Genomic DNA, 17,742 nt, shown 5'->3' on the forward strand with positions numbered 1-17,742 from the left:
AATAATAAACAGCCGGAAGTTATTACTATATTGAATTCCTATTGACGTAAATAGTTCATAAATTAAAATTTTAGAACAAAAAGTAGCATTTGGGTACAAGTGACAAAATTGTACCAATGCATCCTTTTTTTAAAAGGCTTTATAAAAATTATAGTCCTCTTCCTAAAATATCTTAATATAGCACAATTTACAGCTTCATAATAGAGCTCTCTAAGAAAAAAAAAGTTTCAGTTAAAATGTAAATTAGATCTTGAGGCACTGTAGTTCAATCCAAGTTTGAGTTCGAAAAATGAGATAGACTATGCAAAACGTTTGAAGTAGAACCGAATGTGAATTTCGATTTTATAAAATTTTCCCGATCTAAAAGATGTGCTTAAGTCATTAAGTCTAAATTCACAACACATCGAAAATTATATTTTAATCAGGGGCCCATCAAGCCTAATAAAAAGTGAAGCTATTTTTCACTTTTTCTTTTAAAAATTTTGCAGCTTTTGCACCGCGACTTAAACAAATTTGCTCGTAGTTCTTGTATAATTTTGGCGAACATTATGAAATATGTATTTTTAGATAGCTTTTAATGCACGATTTCGAAATATATCAGACTGATAAGTAAATTCTCTTTAGGAAAAAACTTGCCAATAGTCTTCAGTGCCTCTATGTAAAAAAGCATGGAAAAATGAAATGTCGAGAGGCCCCAGATTTTAATAGTTTTATTTTTAAATTCTGTAAAAGTGATTGTAATTTTACTCACCAATATTTGTCTGATTGTATTCCTGAACATTGGGTAGAACTTGAGCGTGTTTCATGGCGTTCTTGCTAAATTTACTATTATTGGTGACAACAATAGCTCCACCCTGACTCGATTGAGTACTCCTCGATCCGTGATGTCTTGAGTGCTTCTGCAGTTGCTGAGTGAATGAGATTGGAACCTGGAGAGAAATATTGATTTACAACACATTTCGTTTAGAAAAAAAATATTTTGATTAATATTCTACCTCATTGCTGCTTCCAGTTGAGTGACTAGAGATAACACTCTTACGTTTCTGAAGACTGCTGTGATCAGAGTGCATGGTATTCTCGTAGAAGTTGCTACTTTGAGTCGATCCCGTAGCACTAGCCACATTTGGCATAAGTAAATTGGATGAATTGGGCGATGGATTGCCACCAATTGGGGGTTTGTCATGTCGATCCGGCGATTTAATTATCGGTGGTGCTTCGCTATTGGTCTTAGCAAAAGTCTCCAATATCCTTAGAACATTGTTCCTATTGGATTTTGCTGCCAATTTAATGGGTGTTCTGCCACAGTGATCAGACTTATAGGGATTTGCTCCAAATTGCAGCAGAATTGCCACACATTGTTCATGACCTTCCTGAGCACTTATTCCCAAAGCTGTGGCTCCCTGTTTGCACGCATGATCCGGTACAGCCCCATAACACAGCAAAATATCCATCACTTCATGATTTCCCTGCCAGGCACAGGAATGCAGAGGTGTCCGACATTCCAAGTCCATAGCATTGACATCAGCCCCTCCTGCTGCAATCAAAAGTCTCACCATCTCAGCATGTCCTTGCCAAGCAGCTACATGGAGAGCAGTTCGACCTTCACTGTCAGCACAATTAACATCCAAATTGGCACACTCCAGTAGAAATTTCACCACCTTCACTTTATTTTCCAGTGCCAGAATGTAGAGAGTTGTCCGGGAGTCTGCATCCCTGGTAAATAAAAACAAAGATAATGCAAATTTTCAAATTACTCTGGTTTTTGTTCTGAGAGTGTCATTTAATATTCAGCTAAACAGGATAGCAATTTCCAAAAGTAGTTTTGTAGCACTTGTTCACATTAAAAATAATGTTTAGTAGTCTCTCCCTGAGGAAAATCTTGCTTGTGTTCAAAATTATTTAGTAGCCTTTTGTTGAAGGTTTTTAACTGGACAATTTTCTATAGAAAATTATCGATTCATAACCATATCATTCTGAAATTCATGAGTTTTTCACGTGATAAAGTCACAGCTCTTAGATCGCCTTTTTGTGAGTATTTCATGAACTATTCATACAAAGTTTTATGTGAAACAGTCACGGAACTCTAGAATTTACATGATAAGTCTTTTAAAATACATAGTTAGGATGATCTCAGATCAGTGAATTTATCACGTGATAAACTCACAATCTCAGAATTCATACTCAGTTCATAAACAATTGTAAACTATTTAGATTTCTCTGAAATTGAAGGACTTTTCTAATAAACTTAAACGAACCCAAATCGGTTGAAAAAAAAAAACTTCTAGAGCTTTTTTTTAATTTCTGATCTTTAACTCTTTCACGTCATTAGGGTCATATATGACCCGGGGAAAAAAAACATTTTTTTTGACTACTTACATTAATTGAAATTTATCGGTTTGTGCACGACATCATAATAGAAGGATGTAAGATTCTTGGCTAATTTTCTCAAGACTCCAGATATTCAGGAAAAAAGAAATATTTGAGATCAGAAATTACTAATTTCGAACTTTGTGAAATGACTTTTCTTTTTCAAAATTTTTTTATATTAATTTATTTTTTTCAACAAAAAGTTCTTTAGAAACACAAAATAGAATATCCAAAGATTGTATATTGCATATTTTGATATAATAAACTACTCTCAATTTTCCAGAAAAACGTGTAGAATTTTCCGGGTCATATATGACCCTATTGTCCCCAAGGGTAACAGTGTTTTCGTCCCAAACCTGTAGCAAAATGTAGTTGGGACATTATTTTTCTTTGTGAAATGGAGGTGGGACATCTTGCTCCTGGACATTTCATCTTATATCTGAGGAATTATAAACATATTTTGCAGTATTTTAGAGTATTCTATTCTGCAAGCGTCTCATATTGTGCAATTGTATTGTGTGTGAATAAATATGTGGATAAGTTTGTTTTTGCCAAATACCACTCAAAATATTGTGACAGAGACTGTTCAAGGGATTACCAGGAAGATTCCTTGAACACCAAGAGTACAGTGTTCATCAAAACAATTCAGTTTGCCATGGTTTTGGCCAAATTAGTAACTTCAAGCAAAAAAAACTCTTAAAAAGCCCGTGATATAGATTTTGAAAATGGTATGTACACTTCCCTTGAGGACAATAGGGTCATATATGACCCGGGGTTTTTCCGAGTTTTCACGCAATGGCAATTTTTTTCCTCTCTGAACTATTATATTTGATCATAAAGCTTTAGGAAAAACTCAATTTTACATGAATTCATCTGCTAAATAAAAGTGGGACGTGAAAGAGTTAATGACGAGAGCTTCAAAATGTCCCGAAGAATTTATTCTTCGGCATTCCTATTGTCCTGAGAAGGCTAATCGTTTATGAACTGGTAACGAACCAGTTCTAAATCGATAAGTAATTTTTGTCCGAAACCCAATTAAAGTACTCCTCAGCTATTTTTGGGGATATTTTAAGTGATTTTTGAATTGATACAAATCTATTATGAACCTGTAAATCTAAGTCACGAGTTCGAGCATTTGGGAAAGCATGGTTTGTTGTATAGCTGTTTTTTTTCTAACTAACAGAGCCAAACACTTTTTTTCGTAGACCCTATTACCTTGAAATTCACCATCTTGAATTATGTAAGATCAAATGTAAAAGAATCGATCTGGAGGGGAATTCTGTAACGCTCTGCCAATGCCATATGTCAAATTGGGTTCGAATCTTAGGATAGCTTTTCGAAAATGCGATTCTGTAGCCGTGACATTGCCATTTCAGTTCACGTGGCATTGTCAGAAGTCACATATTTGAGATTCCTGGCAATTCAAATGACAATGAATTTTGTTAAACAAATCAACCAAGATGTACTGTATTTTCATAAATTCATCAAGTGAAGAGATTTCATTAAAAATTCAATGAATTGCATTTTCGAACTCATGACAAAATAAAGCTCAAATGGCATTGTCAGGTTTCGAACTCACGCGTGACAATGCCACGAAAATTACAGAATTCCCCTACTGGAGGGGAATTCTGTAACGCTCTTTCAATGCTATATGACAAATTGGGTTCGAATCTTAGGAGAGATTTTTCGAAAATGCGATTCTGTAGCCGTGACATTGCCATTTCAGCTCAGGTAGCATTGTCAGAAGTCACATATTTGAGATTTCTGGCAATTCAAATAACAATGAATTTTGTTAAACAAATCAACTAAGATGTACTGTATTTTCATAAAATCATCAATTTCAATAAAAATTCAATGAATTGCATTTTCGAACTCATAATATATGACAAAAAAAGCTCGAATAGCATTGTCAGGTTTCGAACTCACGCGTGACAATGCCACGAAAATCACAGAATTCCCTTACTGGACGACTATACTTCGGACGACTTAATCAAAATTATGTTTATTTGAAAGGTCTTGAAATTACAAATGTCACTGAATCAGTCCCAATTGGTACGATACTCTGCAATTTGTTCACAACAAATATATATTAAAGTTGCCTCAAGGTTAAAGTTCAATAATTTTTATAACACTCTCTTTTCAATAAATTTTCGATTTCAAGATGGTTAGTTTTTGATGATTCATTTACCAAGACGCATCATTATTAAACTAATATTTACGCAGAGTTTTTTTTCGTGTTTTCGAGTACTTTGCAAAGCATTTGTTGTTTTGTTGCTTTTTTCATCAATAAATTCGTATTCTCCTTTCCATCGCTTTTCAATTTTTTTATTTTCATTTTCCGAGGCGGTTGCAGTATGAAATTCAATATGAAAAAAAAAGATATTGGAAGACATACCTGGAATTGACATCAGCTCCGTATTTCAGAAGTGTCTGGGTACAGTCAAAGTGCCCTTCAAGACATGCCAGCCTGAAGGCGGTCTTCCCATCGTGAGCCCTCTGATCTACACAAGCTGCATGGATGTCCAAAAGAGCCTCCACGACACTATTGTGACCTTCTTGTGCAGCCAGATGAAGTGCTGTTTTCCCTTCATTATCACACTCGTCGATCTTCGCTCCAGACTCCAGCAACTGAACACAAATATCTGCATAGCCCTCAAAAGCTCCATAATGAAGTGGTGTCCAGCCGGCATTGTCCCTGTGAGTCTCATCGAGGCCTCGATCTAGCAACTGACGCACAGACTCAAGATTTCCCTGAGCAGATGCTATACTCAGAACTGTACGCCCCTCAGAATCCATGCAGTCGATGCTGCATCCCCAGAAAAGCAAGAGACGTACAACTGAAGCATGTCCAGCTGTACATGCTGCCCACAATGGTGTTCGACCCATGTAGTCCGCTAAATCCGGATCAGCTCCATTTTCCAGTAATAACTCACAAATTTCCGCATTCCCTTCAAAAGAACTCACCAACAGAGCAGACATTCCGTCATTATCCAATTGATCAGTATGAGCTCCATGTTCCAGGAGCGTCGAAATGACTCGATTGTATCTGTGAAAATTCATTGATGAGAAGAAATCCTCACCAAGGAGATACAAATTATAACTCGTGAGTTAAATCAGCATTTGTCGTAACTCCCTTTTAACAACTTTTCAGAAGACGAAATTTTCAGTTCAGCTTTATTTTAGCTGAGATTCTTTACAATCTCAGCTTTTGTGGTCACAGGTGAAATCCGACCTCGTCAGATCGGGCCCAAATTTTGGATGTACACGTTTTGACACTCATAGATCACGAAAATCATGTGCGCCAAAAATCGATTTTCGTGGACGTCCCGTCCCGTCTGTTACATTTCGACTTCTAGAGAGAGAACGGAAAGAGATATCGACAAGCGGTTTTCGGCAAAGGTTAAAAGTCATTAGGCCGCCAGAAGTTGATGATGTCAAATCCACCCCCCACGCCCCCTAACGCCATTTTAGAACACCCTCAAATTTTTTTGATAACTCAGCCCCTATGGCATCGATCGATCTCAAATTTTAGTATGTTATAGCTGGGCCTAAGAGCTTTCGATCGATACCAAACTTCACCCCCTACGACCCCCCTGACCTGAGCTAGAGGGGGTCAAAAATTGAATTTTTGAATGGTCAAATCTTCGGTTCTAATTATCGGAATGCAAAAAAATTTGGTGTTTTGGAAAGCTCTCGTGGAGCACTATAACCCTTGCGACACCCCAATTTTATCCGATTTAATCGAAGGTCCGACTAATCGAAAAATCGATTTTCGATTAATCGATTTCGAATATTTCGAAAACTAGACGATGCTTTTTCTTTAAATTTTAATATCGCACATTGAATATTACAACGGTGGATCTTGGTTTTTGTCAATTTTGAGATATTGCTGTTTTCTTATGGGAAATTTATTAAATATTCATTATATTTAATAATCTCAACAACTTTGCTAGAAATATTTTTCATAATTTTGAGTATTTGTCAAGCTTGCAGAACAAAAATAGTATAAAAGTGGCGTATAATTATTTCTCTGAGTGTTTTTAGTGTTACAATGGCGTTATCTGAGGAATCATATGCCACTATTCCACTGACCATGAATCCTACGCCACTGTATCACTAAACGGCATTCATTTTTTGACATTTAGAGGAATAAACAGTGACAACAACCTACATAGTTCTCTCGTGCAGTGCAGTGGATTGTTTTTTTAGAAAGAAATTGCAAGATGGAAAAGGTTTACAATGGACCACTGCCTCTAAAAGACACAAAGAAACGTGATCTTATTTCTTTGTGTGAGGGAAATCATAATCCAAAAAAGCACCACACATTTTATCAAAATCTTGACTATATTGTAAAAGTAAATATTCGAAACTTGACTTTTTTTATATAAAAAATGTCAATTGTATATAGAGTACAAAGAGATCTGAAGAAATGAAATGGATTCATGGACAAATAAAAAGAAATATAAATAAAATACACAACTTTTCATTATTTATCTTTAATTTCAATGGGTCTATGATTTTTAAAATTAATTTATGGTCGAACAACAAAAGAAATATTGTTGAAATCCAATAAAAAATAATTCTATTAAAATTTAAATTACTAAACAAGAGGCGTATCTTAAAATCCTTGTCTGGATTTTTATTACAGTGACGTATAATTTTGACAATTTTGCCGCATAAGTGTAAAAGTGACGGATCATTTTTTAATTTTTTAAATAACTATATTTTTGGGTAATAAAAGTCCAATATTTCGAGTTCAACATATGTGCTCTATCCAGTGGAATCATATACAAACAATCTTTAAAATTTGTAAATGAAAATAAGAAAATATTATGAAATTTAGTTTTTGAGGCAGTCTCCTGAAAAATGCTGAAATCTGACATCCGCCATGGTAATATTCAATGTGCGATATGTTGTAGCTGGGGTCGAGGCCTTTCCAACGGTGGGTCGCACTCCTCCCTTGATGTTTCCTGACCCGAGCTATAACCAAAAATGTCTGGACCAAACTGCATTTTCTGTATTTATAAAGTTATTTCGATGAAATTTTAGCCTATATTGTATCTGAGAGCACGATCTTTCTAATAATGGGTCCCATCCGTCTTTACCCCAACCCACTGCACCCCGACCCTTACTATACCCATATGGACCGGACTCTATCACTTATGTTTATTAACCGATTTCAATGAACTTTTTTTTTTATTTTGTTGGTCTTCCCCACTCAGACTATTTAAATAGAAAATGACCAGTGATAAGCCCAGATAAGCTTATGGTAGCTGAGATTCTTTACAGGTGACCTCGAAATGCGTGCAACTCAGGGTGCTTGCAACTTGGAATGCGTGAAAATTCGATTGTGAGTTGAATTTTGGGGGTAAAGAATCGCGTCGAGCCAATTTCATCCATTTCGATTGCCGAGAACAGGGGTGGAATGATAACTTTTCGACACTATCAAAGCGATAGTATCGATAAATCTGTATCTGTTAGATTAAGTGAATGTCGACTTTTTAGGGATTGTTGGGCCATTCATTGCGACATTCTTAAAAGAATGAGACAGTTGATAAACATCTATATTAGTTACAGGAAGTGCAGATATCGTTGAAAGTTTTCAGAATCGACAGTCGATAGTATCGAAAATAAGTTATCATGCCACCCCAGTTTACTCGACACGATTCTTTACCCCCAAAATTCAACTCACAATCGAATTTTCACGCATTCCGAGTTGCAAGCACCCCGAGTTGCACGCATTTCGAGGTCACCTGTAAAGAATCTCAGCTACCATAAGCTTATCTGGGCTTATCACTCGTCATTTCTTAAAAATGAGACCCGAATGTGATACTTTTGAGTCAAAATAATAAAAGTGGCACTTATAAACTGTAAGTTAACTCGAGAAAATCTTTATAAAATGGTTTAAAAGCTGAAATATTGAAATATATGTTAGAAGAAACACAATAAGATTTTATCGTAACTTACATCGTTTATAAAGCCGTAACTTCCAATGTATGGAGATCTTTGAAATTACGACAATTTTCAAAAATGCATTATATCAATTTCAATGACTCTAGTGATAATAAGCACTTTTATTTGACTAAAATAATCCATTAAACTCTTATCCCTGTCCCTAAAAGCTTTTATTTCATAAATTTTATTGCATAAATTTTGCGCGCCGTGTCGCTTGTTTTGTTTTGAATTAATGACACATGGGCAGTGATTTTTTCTTACATTTTTTCTCACAAATATTGAATTAAAATGAGTTAATGTTGCATTATTCGCACTTTCTTTGGATATTTGGAAGAGTTTGTGAACGTTTTAATGAGAAATATTACATTTTTGCTGCAAATTACAAGCCACGCAAACGAGCAAAAAAAGTTACGACTAATGCTGATTACTGAAAATTTTGTATGGAAATTTGTCGTAACTTCCCCAAAAATGGAAGTTACGGCAAATTCTGATAAATTTTTCTTAATTTTGGGTACTTACGATAATTTTTGTTTAAAATAATTTTTATTGGGCTTATAAAAGTTTTTTGTTCTCAAGTGCGTTTAATGAAAAAAATTACGCCGATTCTAAATATGTATATATCTCAAAATTGCAAAAATGAAGTTACGACAAATGCTGATTTAACTGACGAACTTACCCAGAACTTCCACAGAGAGCAGCAACACATAGTGCACTTCTTCCATCGAGATCCAAATGATTGACATCAGCTCCATTCTCCAGGAGAATCTCCACGATGTCATACTGTCCCATGTACGAGGCTGCAATGAGAGATGTTCTTCCCTGTTTATCAACTGAATTCACATTTGCTCCTGCCTCTATGAGTATCTTGAGAATATCTTCATGGCCACTCCAAGCGGCTGCCCTGAGAGCTGTTCTGCCCTCTTTATCGGCACAATCAATGGCACATCCGGGATGTGAGATGAGTAGCCGTACAACTTCAGTATGTCCACCCCAGGATGCCGATCTCAGTGGTGTCCATCCATCTCGATCTGCATGATTCACATCTACACCCCTCACTCTACCCGTTCCATCTGCCAATGGCTGCGTGAAATTCAGCAAAAGCCGAACAACTTCCAAATGCCCATTGCGACTGGCTATATTCAGTGCTGTCTGCCCATTGACATCCTCAATCTCGAGATCAATGGGATCTTTGCAGGCTCTTAGTGCTCTATCCAGTAACACGTGATTCCCTTCGTTGGCCAACAAATGGATCAGTGCCTTTCCCTTGTGCAGATCCAGACAATGCGAATCCGACATCTGTTGCATCGTACTCGCATCGTCCAGTGTAAGTGACTGATCAGCTCCACCAGCATGACTTGTTGATCTCTGCACCTCATGGTGACAACTCCTTTCGCTCGAGATGAGCAATTCTGCCAGTTCTGAGTCAATATTCTGCGATTTGTCCGACAATACAGGTGAATTGATTGATGACTCATACGAGAGCTGCAGAGAAGATGAAAAATGAGAATGAGTGAGAAAAATCTCGTTTCTGGCTCATTCATGATTTTTTTTCTTGCATTTGCGCTCTTGAGAGTCGATGCGTTGTGATATTGTTGACCTTTGTTGTAGGTGTTTTTTTGTTTAATTTTTAATTTAAAACTCGCTAACAAGATGGATATTCTTTGAAAGATGAAATCAATTAATATTTAGAGGAAAGAGGGGTAATTATATCCCAGTGAGAGTGGCAGTAGGGGAAAGTGCCCGTGCTTCGTACAATCCCAATCTTCACAATTGAAAAATATTTTCTATGTTTCTCAAAAAATATGACTCATCGCATCAATGTTTTAAAAACTAGTCCCCGGCGAGTAACTTTCAAAGTTGAAGCCAATTTCTTACTTTCACATACAAATGCGTATGGGAATTTTTCTGCACTCGTGACCGTTACACGATATATGTCAAAATTGAGGTGAGCCTTGTGTACAAGACTCTGAGCCTTGTAAAGAAGGATAAATATACTATATTTCTGTCTAAATGCGGTATTGTTCTGAGAAGTGTAAGCTGAGTTTCTAATCAACTTGTGAGTTGGCTTCAAACAGCTCCATATAAAAAAAAAACACTTCGCCGGGGGCTAGTTTAAAAACTAGGGGAAAGTGCCTCGTTTTTAAAATATATTGCGGAGTCACATTCATTCAGAAACAGGAAAAAATTAGTCATTATTAAGCTTGGGATCGTGCTAAGCATGGGCTCTTTTTCCTACTATTCGACCAATAAATAATTTTTCTTTTATATTTCCCATAGATTAGCTTCTGTATCTTCAACGGAAATGCGGTTTTCCCAAGGTGTGACTCATTTCTATTTTTACCAACGAGGATCCACCTCCCACTTCTATGTTTGTCCGTTGTCCCCTGCTTTATGCGCAACATCACGGGATTTGATGTCGGCAAGTCCGCTTGCCATTGTCGTGGCCCATTTTTGGGCAAGACAAATTTGATTTTAGGCCTCGATACGATCATTAATTATAATAATAGTAATAATAATCAATGAGGATTTCTAGTTTCCCGCGAAACACTTTTGGTTTCTGAGGTTTTGGAAAACCTTTTTTTTATTCCTAAAAATTTTTTTTTTTGGTTTTCTCGGGCTTTGTGAAATATTTCAGGATTTCTCGGCTTTCGCAAAACATGTTTCGAAACAGTTTTTGGATTCATTCCTACAAAAATGTCTTATTTTTCTCATGTGTTGTGTAACAACTTTTTTAGATTTCTCCAGTTTCTTGAAACTTATTTTTGAAATTTTTTTGAAAAACTTCTTGGTTGTTTTAAGTTTTGCGAAAATTTTCTTGGCTTCTGGACTTTGCAAAACATTTTTTGGATTTCTAGGATTTTGGCAAAACTATTTTTTTGGGTTCCCGGTAAAATTCTTGGATTTCTCCAGTTTTGTCAAACATTTATAGATTCTACTGTTTTACGAAAATTTTTTTCTCCGGCTTATGCGAAATATATTTTTCGAATTTCTAGAAATATGCCTTGTTTTTTTGTTCTTGTTTTGGTTCTTTTTCAGATTAACGAAACTTTTTTTCTGGGTTTCTCGAAAGATTTTTGGTTTTATTCGTTTTATCGGTTTCCGCAAGACATTTATTGGTTTTTTTTCGGGGTTTGTGAAATGTTTTTGGATTACTCTCATTTTTCGAAATATTTTTTTGGGTTTTTATACCTTCGTGTAAAGTTTATTTTTACATTTTTAGAAAAAAAATCTGGGTTTTTCAGGTTTCGGGAAACGTTTTTTTTTTGTGTTTTTTTTTGGGTTTCGCAAGGACCTCTTGGGTTTCGAGGTCTCGTGAAATATTTTCCGGGCACCCTAAAAGAATGTATCCACATGACGTACTTATGTTTTCCAATCATTTTATAAAGTTTGATTTTATGAAAATTCTAAAAAGATCTAGCATGTATATTGACAGGCATATGGGGTAAATTGTGTCATTATAATCCTTCTACAATCTTGACGAAAGATTTGCTTTTTGAGTTATTTTCTAAAAATTGTTTGTGCTAATTTGTTCGATTTCTTTGATTTAGTAAAGGCAGCAATGGCGAACTGGAGACAAATTAAAGCGTGTGCACGAAAAGATTACCCATTCGCTTGACATGAAGTTAGTCATGGTAGGCTTGGGATTTCGTCTTTTTCTTTGTTGTTATTTTCAGAGAATTTAATCAGCTTACTTTTAATGAAATTCTTGTTAAAAATAGTGATTTTTGGCTGAGTAATTGCGATAAGATGGAGACCATTCGAAGATTAAAAGTTGACAAATATTTTACGAATCCTAATGCGAGAGTTAAGGCATAATGTGAGTTATGCCATGCTAAGATCGTGAAATTGACCAGGATGTGTGGCGATTCACCACCTGGAAAATTATAATTCGGTTCAAGGAAATGAAGATTGTTGTTAAGAAGCCAGAAGGAAGTAGCCGAAAGCATGGAATTCAAGGCAGGAGGATGGAAAAGAAAGTTTTTGAGCTTTTCGAGAATCTACTCAGTCTTTCCGTGCGAGATATTGGCAAAAATATGGGAATACATACGAGTTTGATTCATAAATTTAAGAAGAGGAATGGTTTGATAAATCTACAAAGCTGCTTAGGCTACTCCCCATTGGATCAACACACACCGTCAAAATGCTAAAACAAGGTCGCGGTTTCGTAGATCGCGGTTTCAATCCCTTATCTTCTGACACTTTAGAGATTATATTACAGCGGAGGCGGTTCCTCGCGGAACCGCTGCACCCAGGCCTCCTTTTAGGCCCATTATGCATCCCCGGTTCTGACACTTTACTTTACATCAAGGCAATTTTTGAAAGGAAAATTCTTCAGAGAAATCCTAAAACAAACAATGGAAGGAATCGTGTCCAGCGAATTCAAATTGATTTCTTCAATTGACTTTTTTTGTTAATCCTTTGTCAAATTCCTTTAACTCTTTCGTCTCTTTTGGGACTCTGAGTACGCAAAGCAGCATATGAATGTTCTGCGAAAAATAATGTTTTTTAATTATTCAGAACTGATAAAAATTCAATTCTTGTGGATGATTACAAACTATAAGAATATCCAAATATAAGATATTTTTTGTAGAACTTCAATTAATTCCTGAGCTCAGATATTTTTGATTAAAAAATGGTGAAATTGGCTTGCAGCATATGCTGCGGTCCGGAATGATTTAACTGTGAACTATGAAGGTTATATAAAATAATAATTTGTAGATTTAGTCTGTTTTACCTTAAGGGCAGAATCACATTGACAGTCAAATGCTCACCGTATTTCATTATTTTACGCATTTTCATTGCAATTCTTACGTAAATTCTCGATTACCGTATTACCTTATCTCATACTTAGTGGCACTAGGTGAAAATAATATAAGAAAATTGAAGAAATAAAACGAAAATTCGATAAACGGTGAGTAAAAAAAGCTGTACGAGAAATAAATCGTACAGTTTTTTTTTGCTCACCGTTCATCGAATATTCGTTTTATTTGTTCAATTTTTTTTATTATTATTTTCACCTAGTGCCACCGAGTATGAGATAAGGTAATATGGTAATGGAAAATTTGCGTAAGAATTGCAATGAAAATGCGTAAATTAACGAAATACGGTGAGGCAACGGCGAGCATTTTATTGACAATGTGATTCTGCCCTAAGACATTGAATTTTTAAATATTGATCCTGTCACATTTTGCCCCAGATTACTCTATTTTTTTAAAGTAAACAATTTAAAAGATGAAACATGAATACAATTTAAAATATGATTAGCATAAACAATTGTAGAAAATTATTTATAAACTAAAATACGTTATTATTATTATTATTTTATTCCACTCAGGTAGAAAAAAAGTTTTTAAAACATTCCTACTTGTGAATTATGTTTGCAAAAAAGCACAAACTTTTACAAACTTTTTTTTGTGGGTTATAAGATTTACGAGAATTTCGTAAGTATCCGGTAGGAATTCACAAACATTTACGAAATATTTTTTTTCAGTGTAGATAAAATGAATAAAATGCAATTATTTCTTTACCTGAGATTCAGCATTATTGATCCCAGCTTCGATGAGCATTTTAAGCGTCTTGGCGTCAGTCGGTAGATTTGGTTTGAAGAAGTCACAGAGAAAGTTGGACAGATCAGGATTGAGTTGCGAATTGAGAAATTTCTCTAGCATCTCTTGGGTTTTTGGCAGGAAATTCATATCATTCATGCATTCATTTTCGCAGGTTTTGCAACAATTGAGAAGATTGGTGTAGAAACAATCACTGAGATTGGTCCTCGAGTCCAGTAAAATGAGAATGAGATCTAGATTGATATTTTTACTTGTGAGATATTCTCCAGATTTTATCAGATGGTAGATGAAGCGACGGACTTTATTTGGGCACAGACTATCACTCACGAGAGTGTAGTACATTGAGATCATGATATGTCCCTCATTGACGTCACAGAGGAACTTTTTTGTGGAAAATTTGACATCCACCAGCCAATCGCAGAAGGAATTGTGGAAAATTTTCAGTTTATCACCCTCAAAAACAACAATATTCCTCATGAGCTGAAGCCTCTTGTGAAATTCATCCATATCAATGGTATAATTGTGCGTCCTTAGACAATTGAAGACAAACATTTGATCGACAAAGGAACTGCATGCCAGAAGGATATTGAGGATTGGTCGAATTTTCATGTACTGCTTCTTATTGAAGGACTTCTGACAGATGTAAAGATAGAGGCCATTCAGTGTACATGGTATCAGTTTAATTTCTCGGAAAGAGAAAAAATTCTCCTTGATCCCATTGAGAACCTTCTGGAGATAGAGAATACATCCATTGGATTTCAGATACAATTGATTGAGACTATCAATGATATCCTTCGTCAAGTTAATCAGTCCCTTGAAATCTGCATTTAAGCGAACTATTATATATTCTTGAACATCTTTTACCACATGACTTTTACGTAGATCATCCAGTGTGATCTTTTTGAAACCTGTAAACATCTTTGTGATGTGTTTGCTCTGTTTCTTGGCTGTGCACACCAAAAACATCCATTTGGGAAAGAGATGGACATGATTTGAGAGTAATTCGGCAATATTGCGACTTTTGGTGGTATTGCGATTGCCTTTGAGGGTGGACATCAAACTACCCTCATTGATGTAATTCTCATCGATACTGTCCACTAGGAAGAGTAGAGCTGTCTTTGGTGGTGTCAGTTCCAGCAATGGAAACAGAATTGCCTTTTTGAAGCACTCATCGGGATTTTTTTCAATATTGTCCACATTGAGACTCTCAAAAATTTCTGGATTACTAATAAGCATCTCATAGTAGCCATCTGCAACAATAGTCCTGCAACTTTTGGACTTTGGCAGAGGTGGTGGGATGTGTTCGGATTTAATGGGAGATTCAGCAGGAATGGGTGATTTTGCAGCTTCTGCTTCAGCCTCTTCATTTTCCACCTTTTCCTCTTTGTCCATCGGCTGCATCGGAGGTCTTCCATCAGCTTCTGGAGCACTAAATGTATCCGCTTCACTTGTTCCCTCCTGCTCTTCTGTCACAGAATTCTGCTGAGTCACCTGTTCAGTCCCTCCACTTGCTCCTCCTGCTGACTCATTCTCCTCCTGACTCATACTCACTTTGGGACTCCCACGACTTGAGATCAAAACTGGAATTTTGGACACTTTCTTTCCCGGACTCTTCATTTTTGCCTGTTCCTCTTCTCCACCTTCAACAAGGGGTTTCCTCTGCTTTTCAGCCTTTTGTCCCGGTGGATGAGTCTCATACCCCGTACAATTATCTGTACCATGATTTTCCATTGGTTCTGATTGTTGTCTCACCACAGTCTTCTTTCCCGTGGGAGATTTCTTTGCACAAAATTCAGCCACACGTTCTGACAACTTCAATTCTGATATCAACATCTCTTCGAGTTCATCAATCTTCGCTTTGTCCATCTTTTTTCCCTCAAACGTTATCAGGTCCTCAGTTCCGGTCTCTCCTGCCGCCTCATCCTTTGTGCTCAAGTAACTGGAGTGACTTAGTATCTGCAATACCAAACTCCTAACAAACATACTTAGGCTATTGCACTCGGGATTCTGTGAATTGATAAAGTAGCAACAGAGAAGTTTCCTATTGAGAATTCCACGTGTCCCAGACACTCCCTCGAGGATACTTCGGCACACAGATGTCTTTCCTGATCCATTGGAACCCAACACTAGGCATCCAACTTGAGGTAAATTCGATGCTTGATGGTGGCTAGAAGAAGAAGAAGCTTTGGGCGGTGGAAATGCTGAACTACCTGAGGGTGTTTCAATAGGCAAACACGAAGTTACTTCACTTCCACTACTACCGCCGGGCGTTGGAATGGGTTTCTTGAAAATTCTCTGTTCCAAACACATGGCTATTTTCTTCAGTACCCATTCACGATTTATATAAACACGATCACCCGTTCGGGTCACATCACAATCACTCACTTTGACCACATTCTCCTTCTCCGGAGATGGCTTGTTGTTGATATTGGTGAGATAATCCAATTTCTCTGTAGCCTCACTCTTCTTTGATGGACTCTCTGGCTCAGCCACATGATCCATTGCTGCTTCAGTCTCTGTTCTCACCTCTGTAATTACGTTCTGTTGCACGAGATTGGCAAAGTGCTCCTCACGTGCTAAATGGGAAAAATTTGAATTGGGATTATCCTTAGATACTGGTTCGAGTTTCTTATGAGACACTGCTGGATCTTTGAGAAAATTCCTAATGCGTCTTTGCTCGAGAATTGGATCTTGATTAGGTATCGAACTCAAATTACTGCCCTCAATCGATGGCAATGATTCACATCGATTGCTTTCAGCATTGTTGACCTTCTCCGTAAAATGTGGATTCTCACTGAATCCCTCCAAGTGACTGGGTCTCACAGCTCTGTGACTGCCACTGCGATCGCGACTCTTGAATCTATCTGACTTTCTCAGTGGTGTTGCATAGATAAGTTCTTTGGCCAGATTGGGCTTCGTAGCCACATTTTGATTGCTATTGCTAATAATAATGGACTCGTTGTTCTTGATCTTTGTCACCGAATCCGACACAATTGACTGACATGGCAGATTCTCATAAATCTCATGCGACTGCATCTTCACATTATTCTCACCATTTGTGCTCGACATCTTCTTTTATTCTTCCTTTTCGTTGTGTGATTATCCTCGTTATTATATAGTACTAGTGTAATTTTTCTTTCATACACACAAAACACTCGATTTTCAGGCCATTATTGTAATCTCTCCACTCTTTCGATGACTTCCCTCTTGAGCCCCTATTGTTAATCTCCTACACTTTTCACACTCCTCTGAGTCTCACCTCTCCAATAAATGCCACACAAATTGCTATATAGAAAGAAAAACCAAAAAAAATGCAATTAACATTTTATGCTCCATCGCGCAAATATTTGTTGTAAATACACTGATAAAAGTTAATCTTATATCAAAAAATTCTCAAGGAAAATTTCCTGCCTTAACAATCTACAATAAAAATGATTCATGATACTTTGAACTTTATTTGCGAGCATATTACTCTCTAAAAATCAAGTGAAGCCAAAGACAAACATAGCAAGAGCGAGCAAGTTTTTGAAGAAAACATCAACAAAACAAAAAAAAAAGAGATGGCAAAGCGTCCCAGCTTTGCGGAATGCTCGAACTCACGAGATAGAGCTCACCGTGAATTAGATTTTTGCATAATCTTTTGGAATAACTGATCTACTAGAGAACAAATTGATTCATAAATATCACAAAAGCATTTCAAAATCAAAAAATCGGTATACTTAACCGATTCATTACCGATGAAGACCGATGCAGCCGGGTTCTAGTTTGCAATACTTTTCTAAAAAATCCAAATTTAACCAAAAAGAAAAATGAGCCTTCCCCAAAGTACTCCCTCCGTTCCGAAATAAGTCGT

General features: G+C 36.5%; 1 protein-coding gene across 1 annotated transcript in view; it reads right to left on the reverse strand.

The window, feature by feature from the left end:
- Nucleotides 1–17,742, reverse strand: part of LOC129803148 (ankyrin repeat domain-containing protein 50) — a 40,079-nt gene that overhangs the window by 8,270 nt on the left and 14,067 nt on the right. Inside the window, exons 2-6 of the mRNA XM_055849509.1 lie at nt 13,851–17,174; nt 8,999–9,804; nt 4,763–5,413; nt 996–1,713; nt 752–929 (exon numbers count right to left, since the gene is read on the reverse strand). Coding sequence (XP_055705484.1) covers nt 752–929; nt 996–1,713; nt 4,763–5,413; nt 8,999–9,804; nt 13,851–16,958 — 5,461 coding nt within the window. The 5' untranslated portion in view covers nt 16,959–17,174. The remainder of the gene's footprint in view (nt 1–751; nt 930–995; nt 1,714–4,762; nt 5,414–8,998; nt 9,805–13,850; nt 17,175–17,742) is intronic.

The sequence above is a fragment of the Phlebotomus papatasi genome, chromosome 1, assembly GCF_024763615.1.
Source record: "Phlebotomus papatasi isolate M1 chromosome 1, Ppap_2.1, whole genome shotgun sequence".
Taxonomy (NCBI): Eukaryota; Metazoa; Arthropoda; class Insecta; order Diptera; family Psychodidae; genus Phlebotomus; species Phlebotomus papatasi.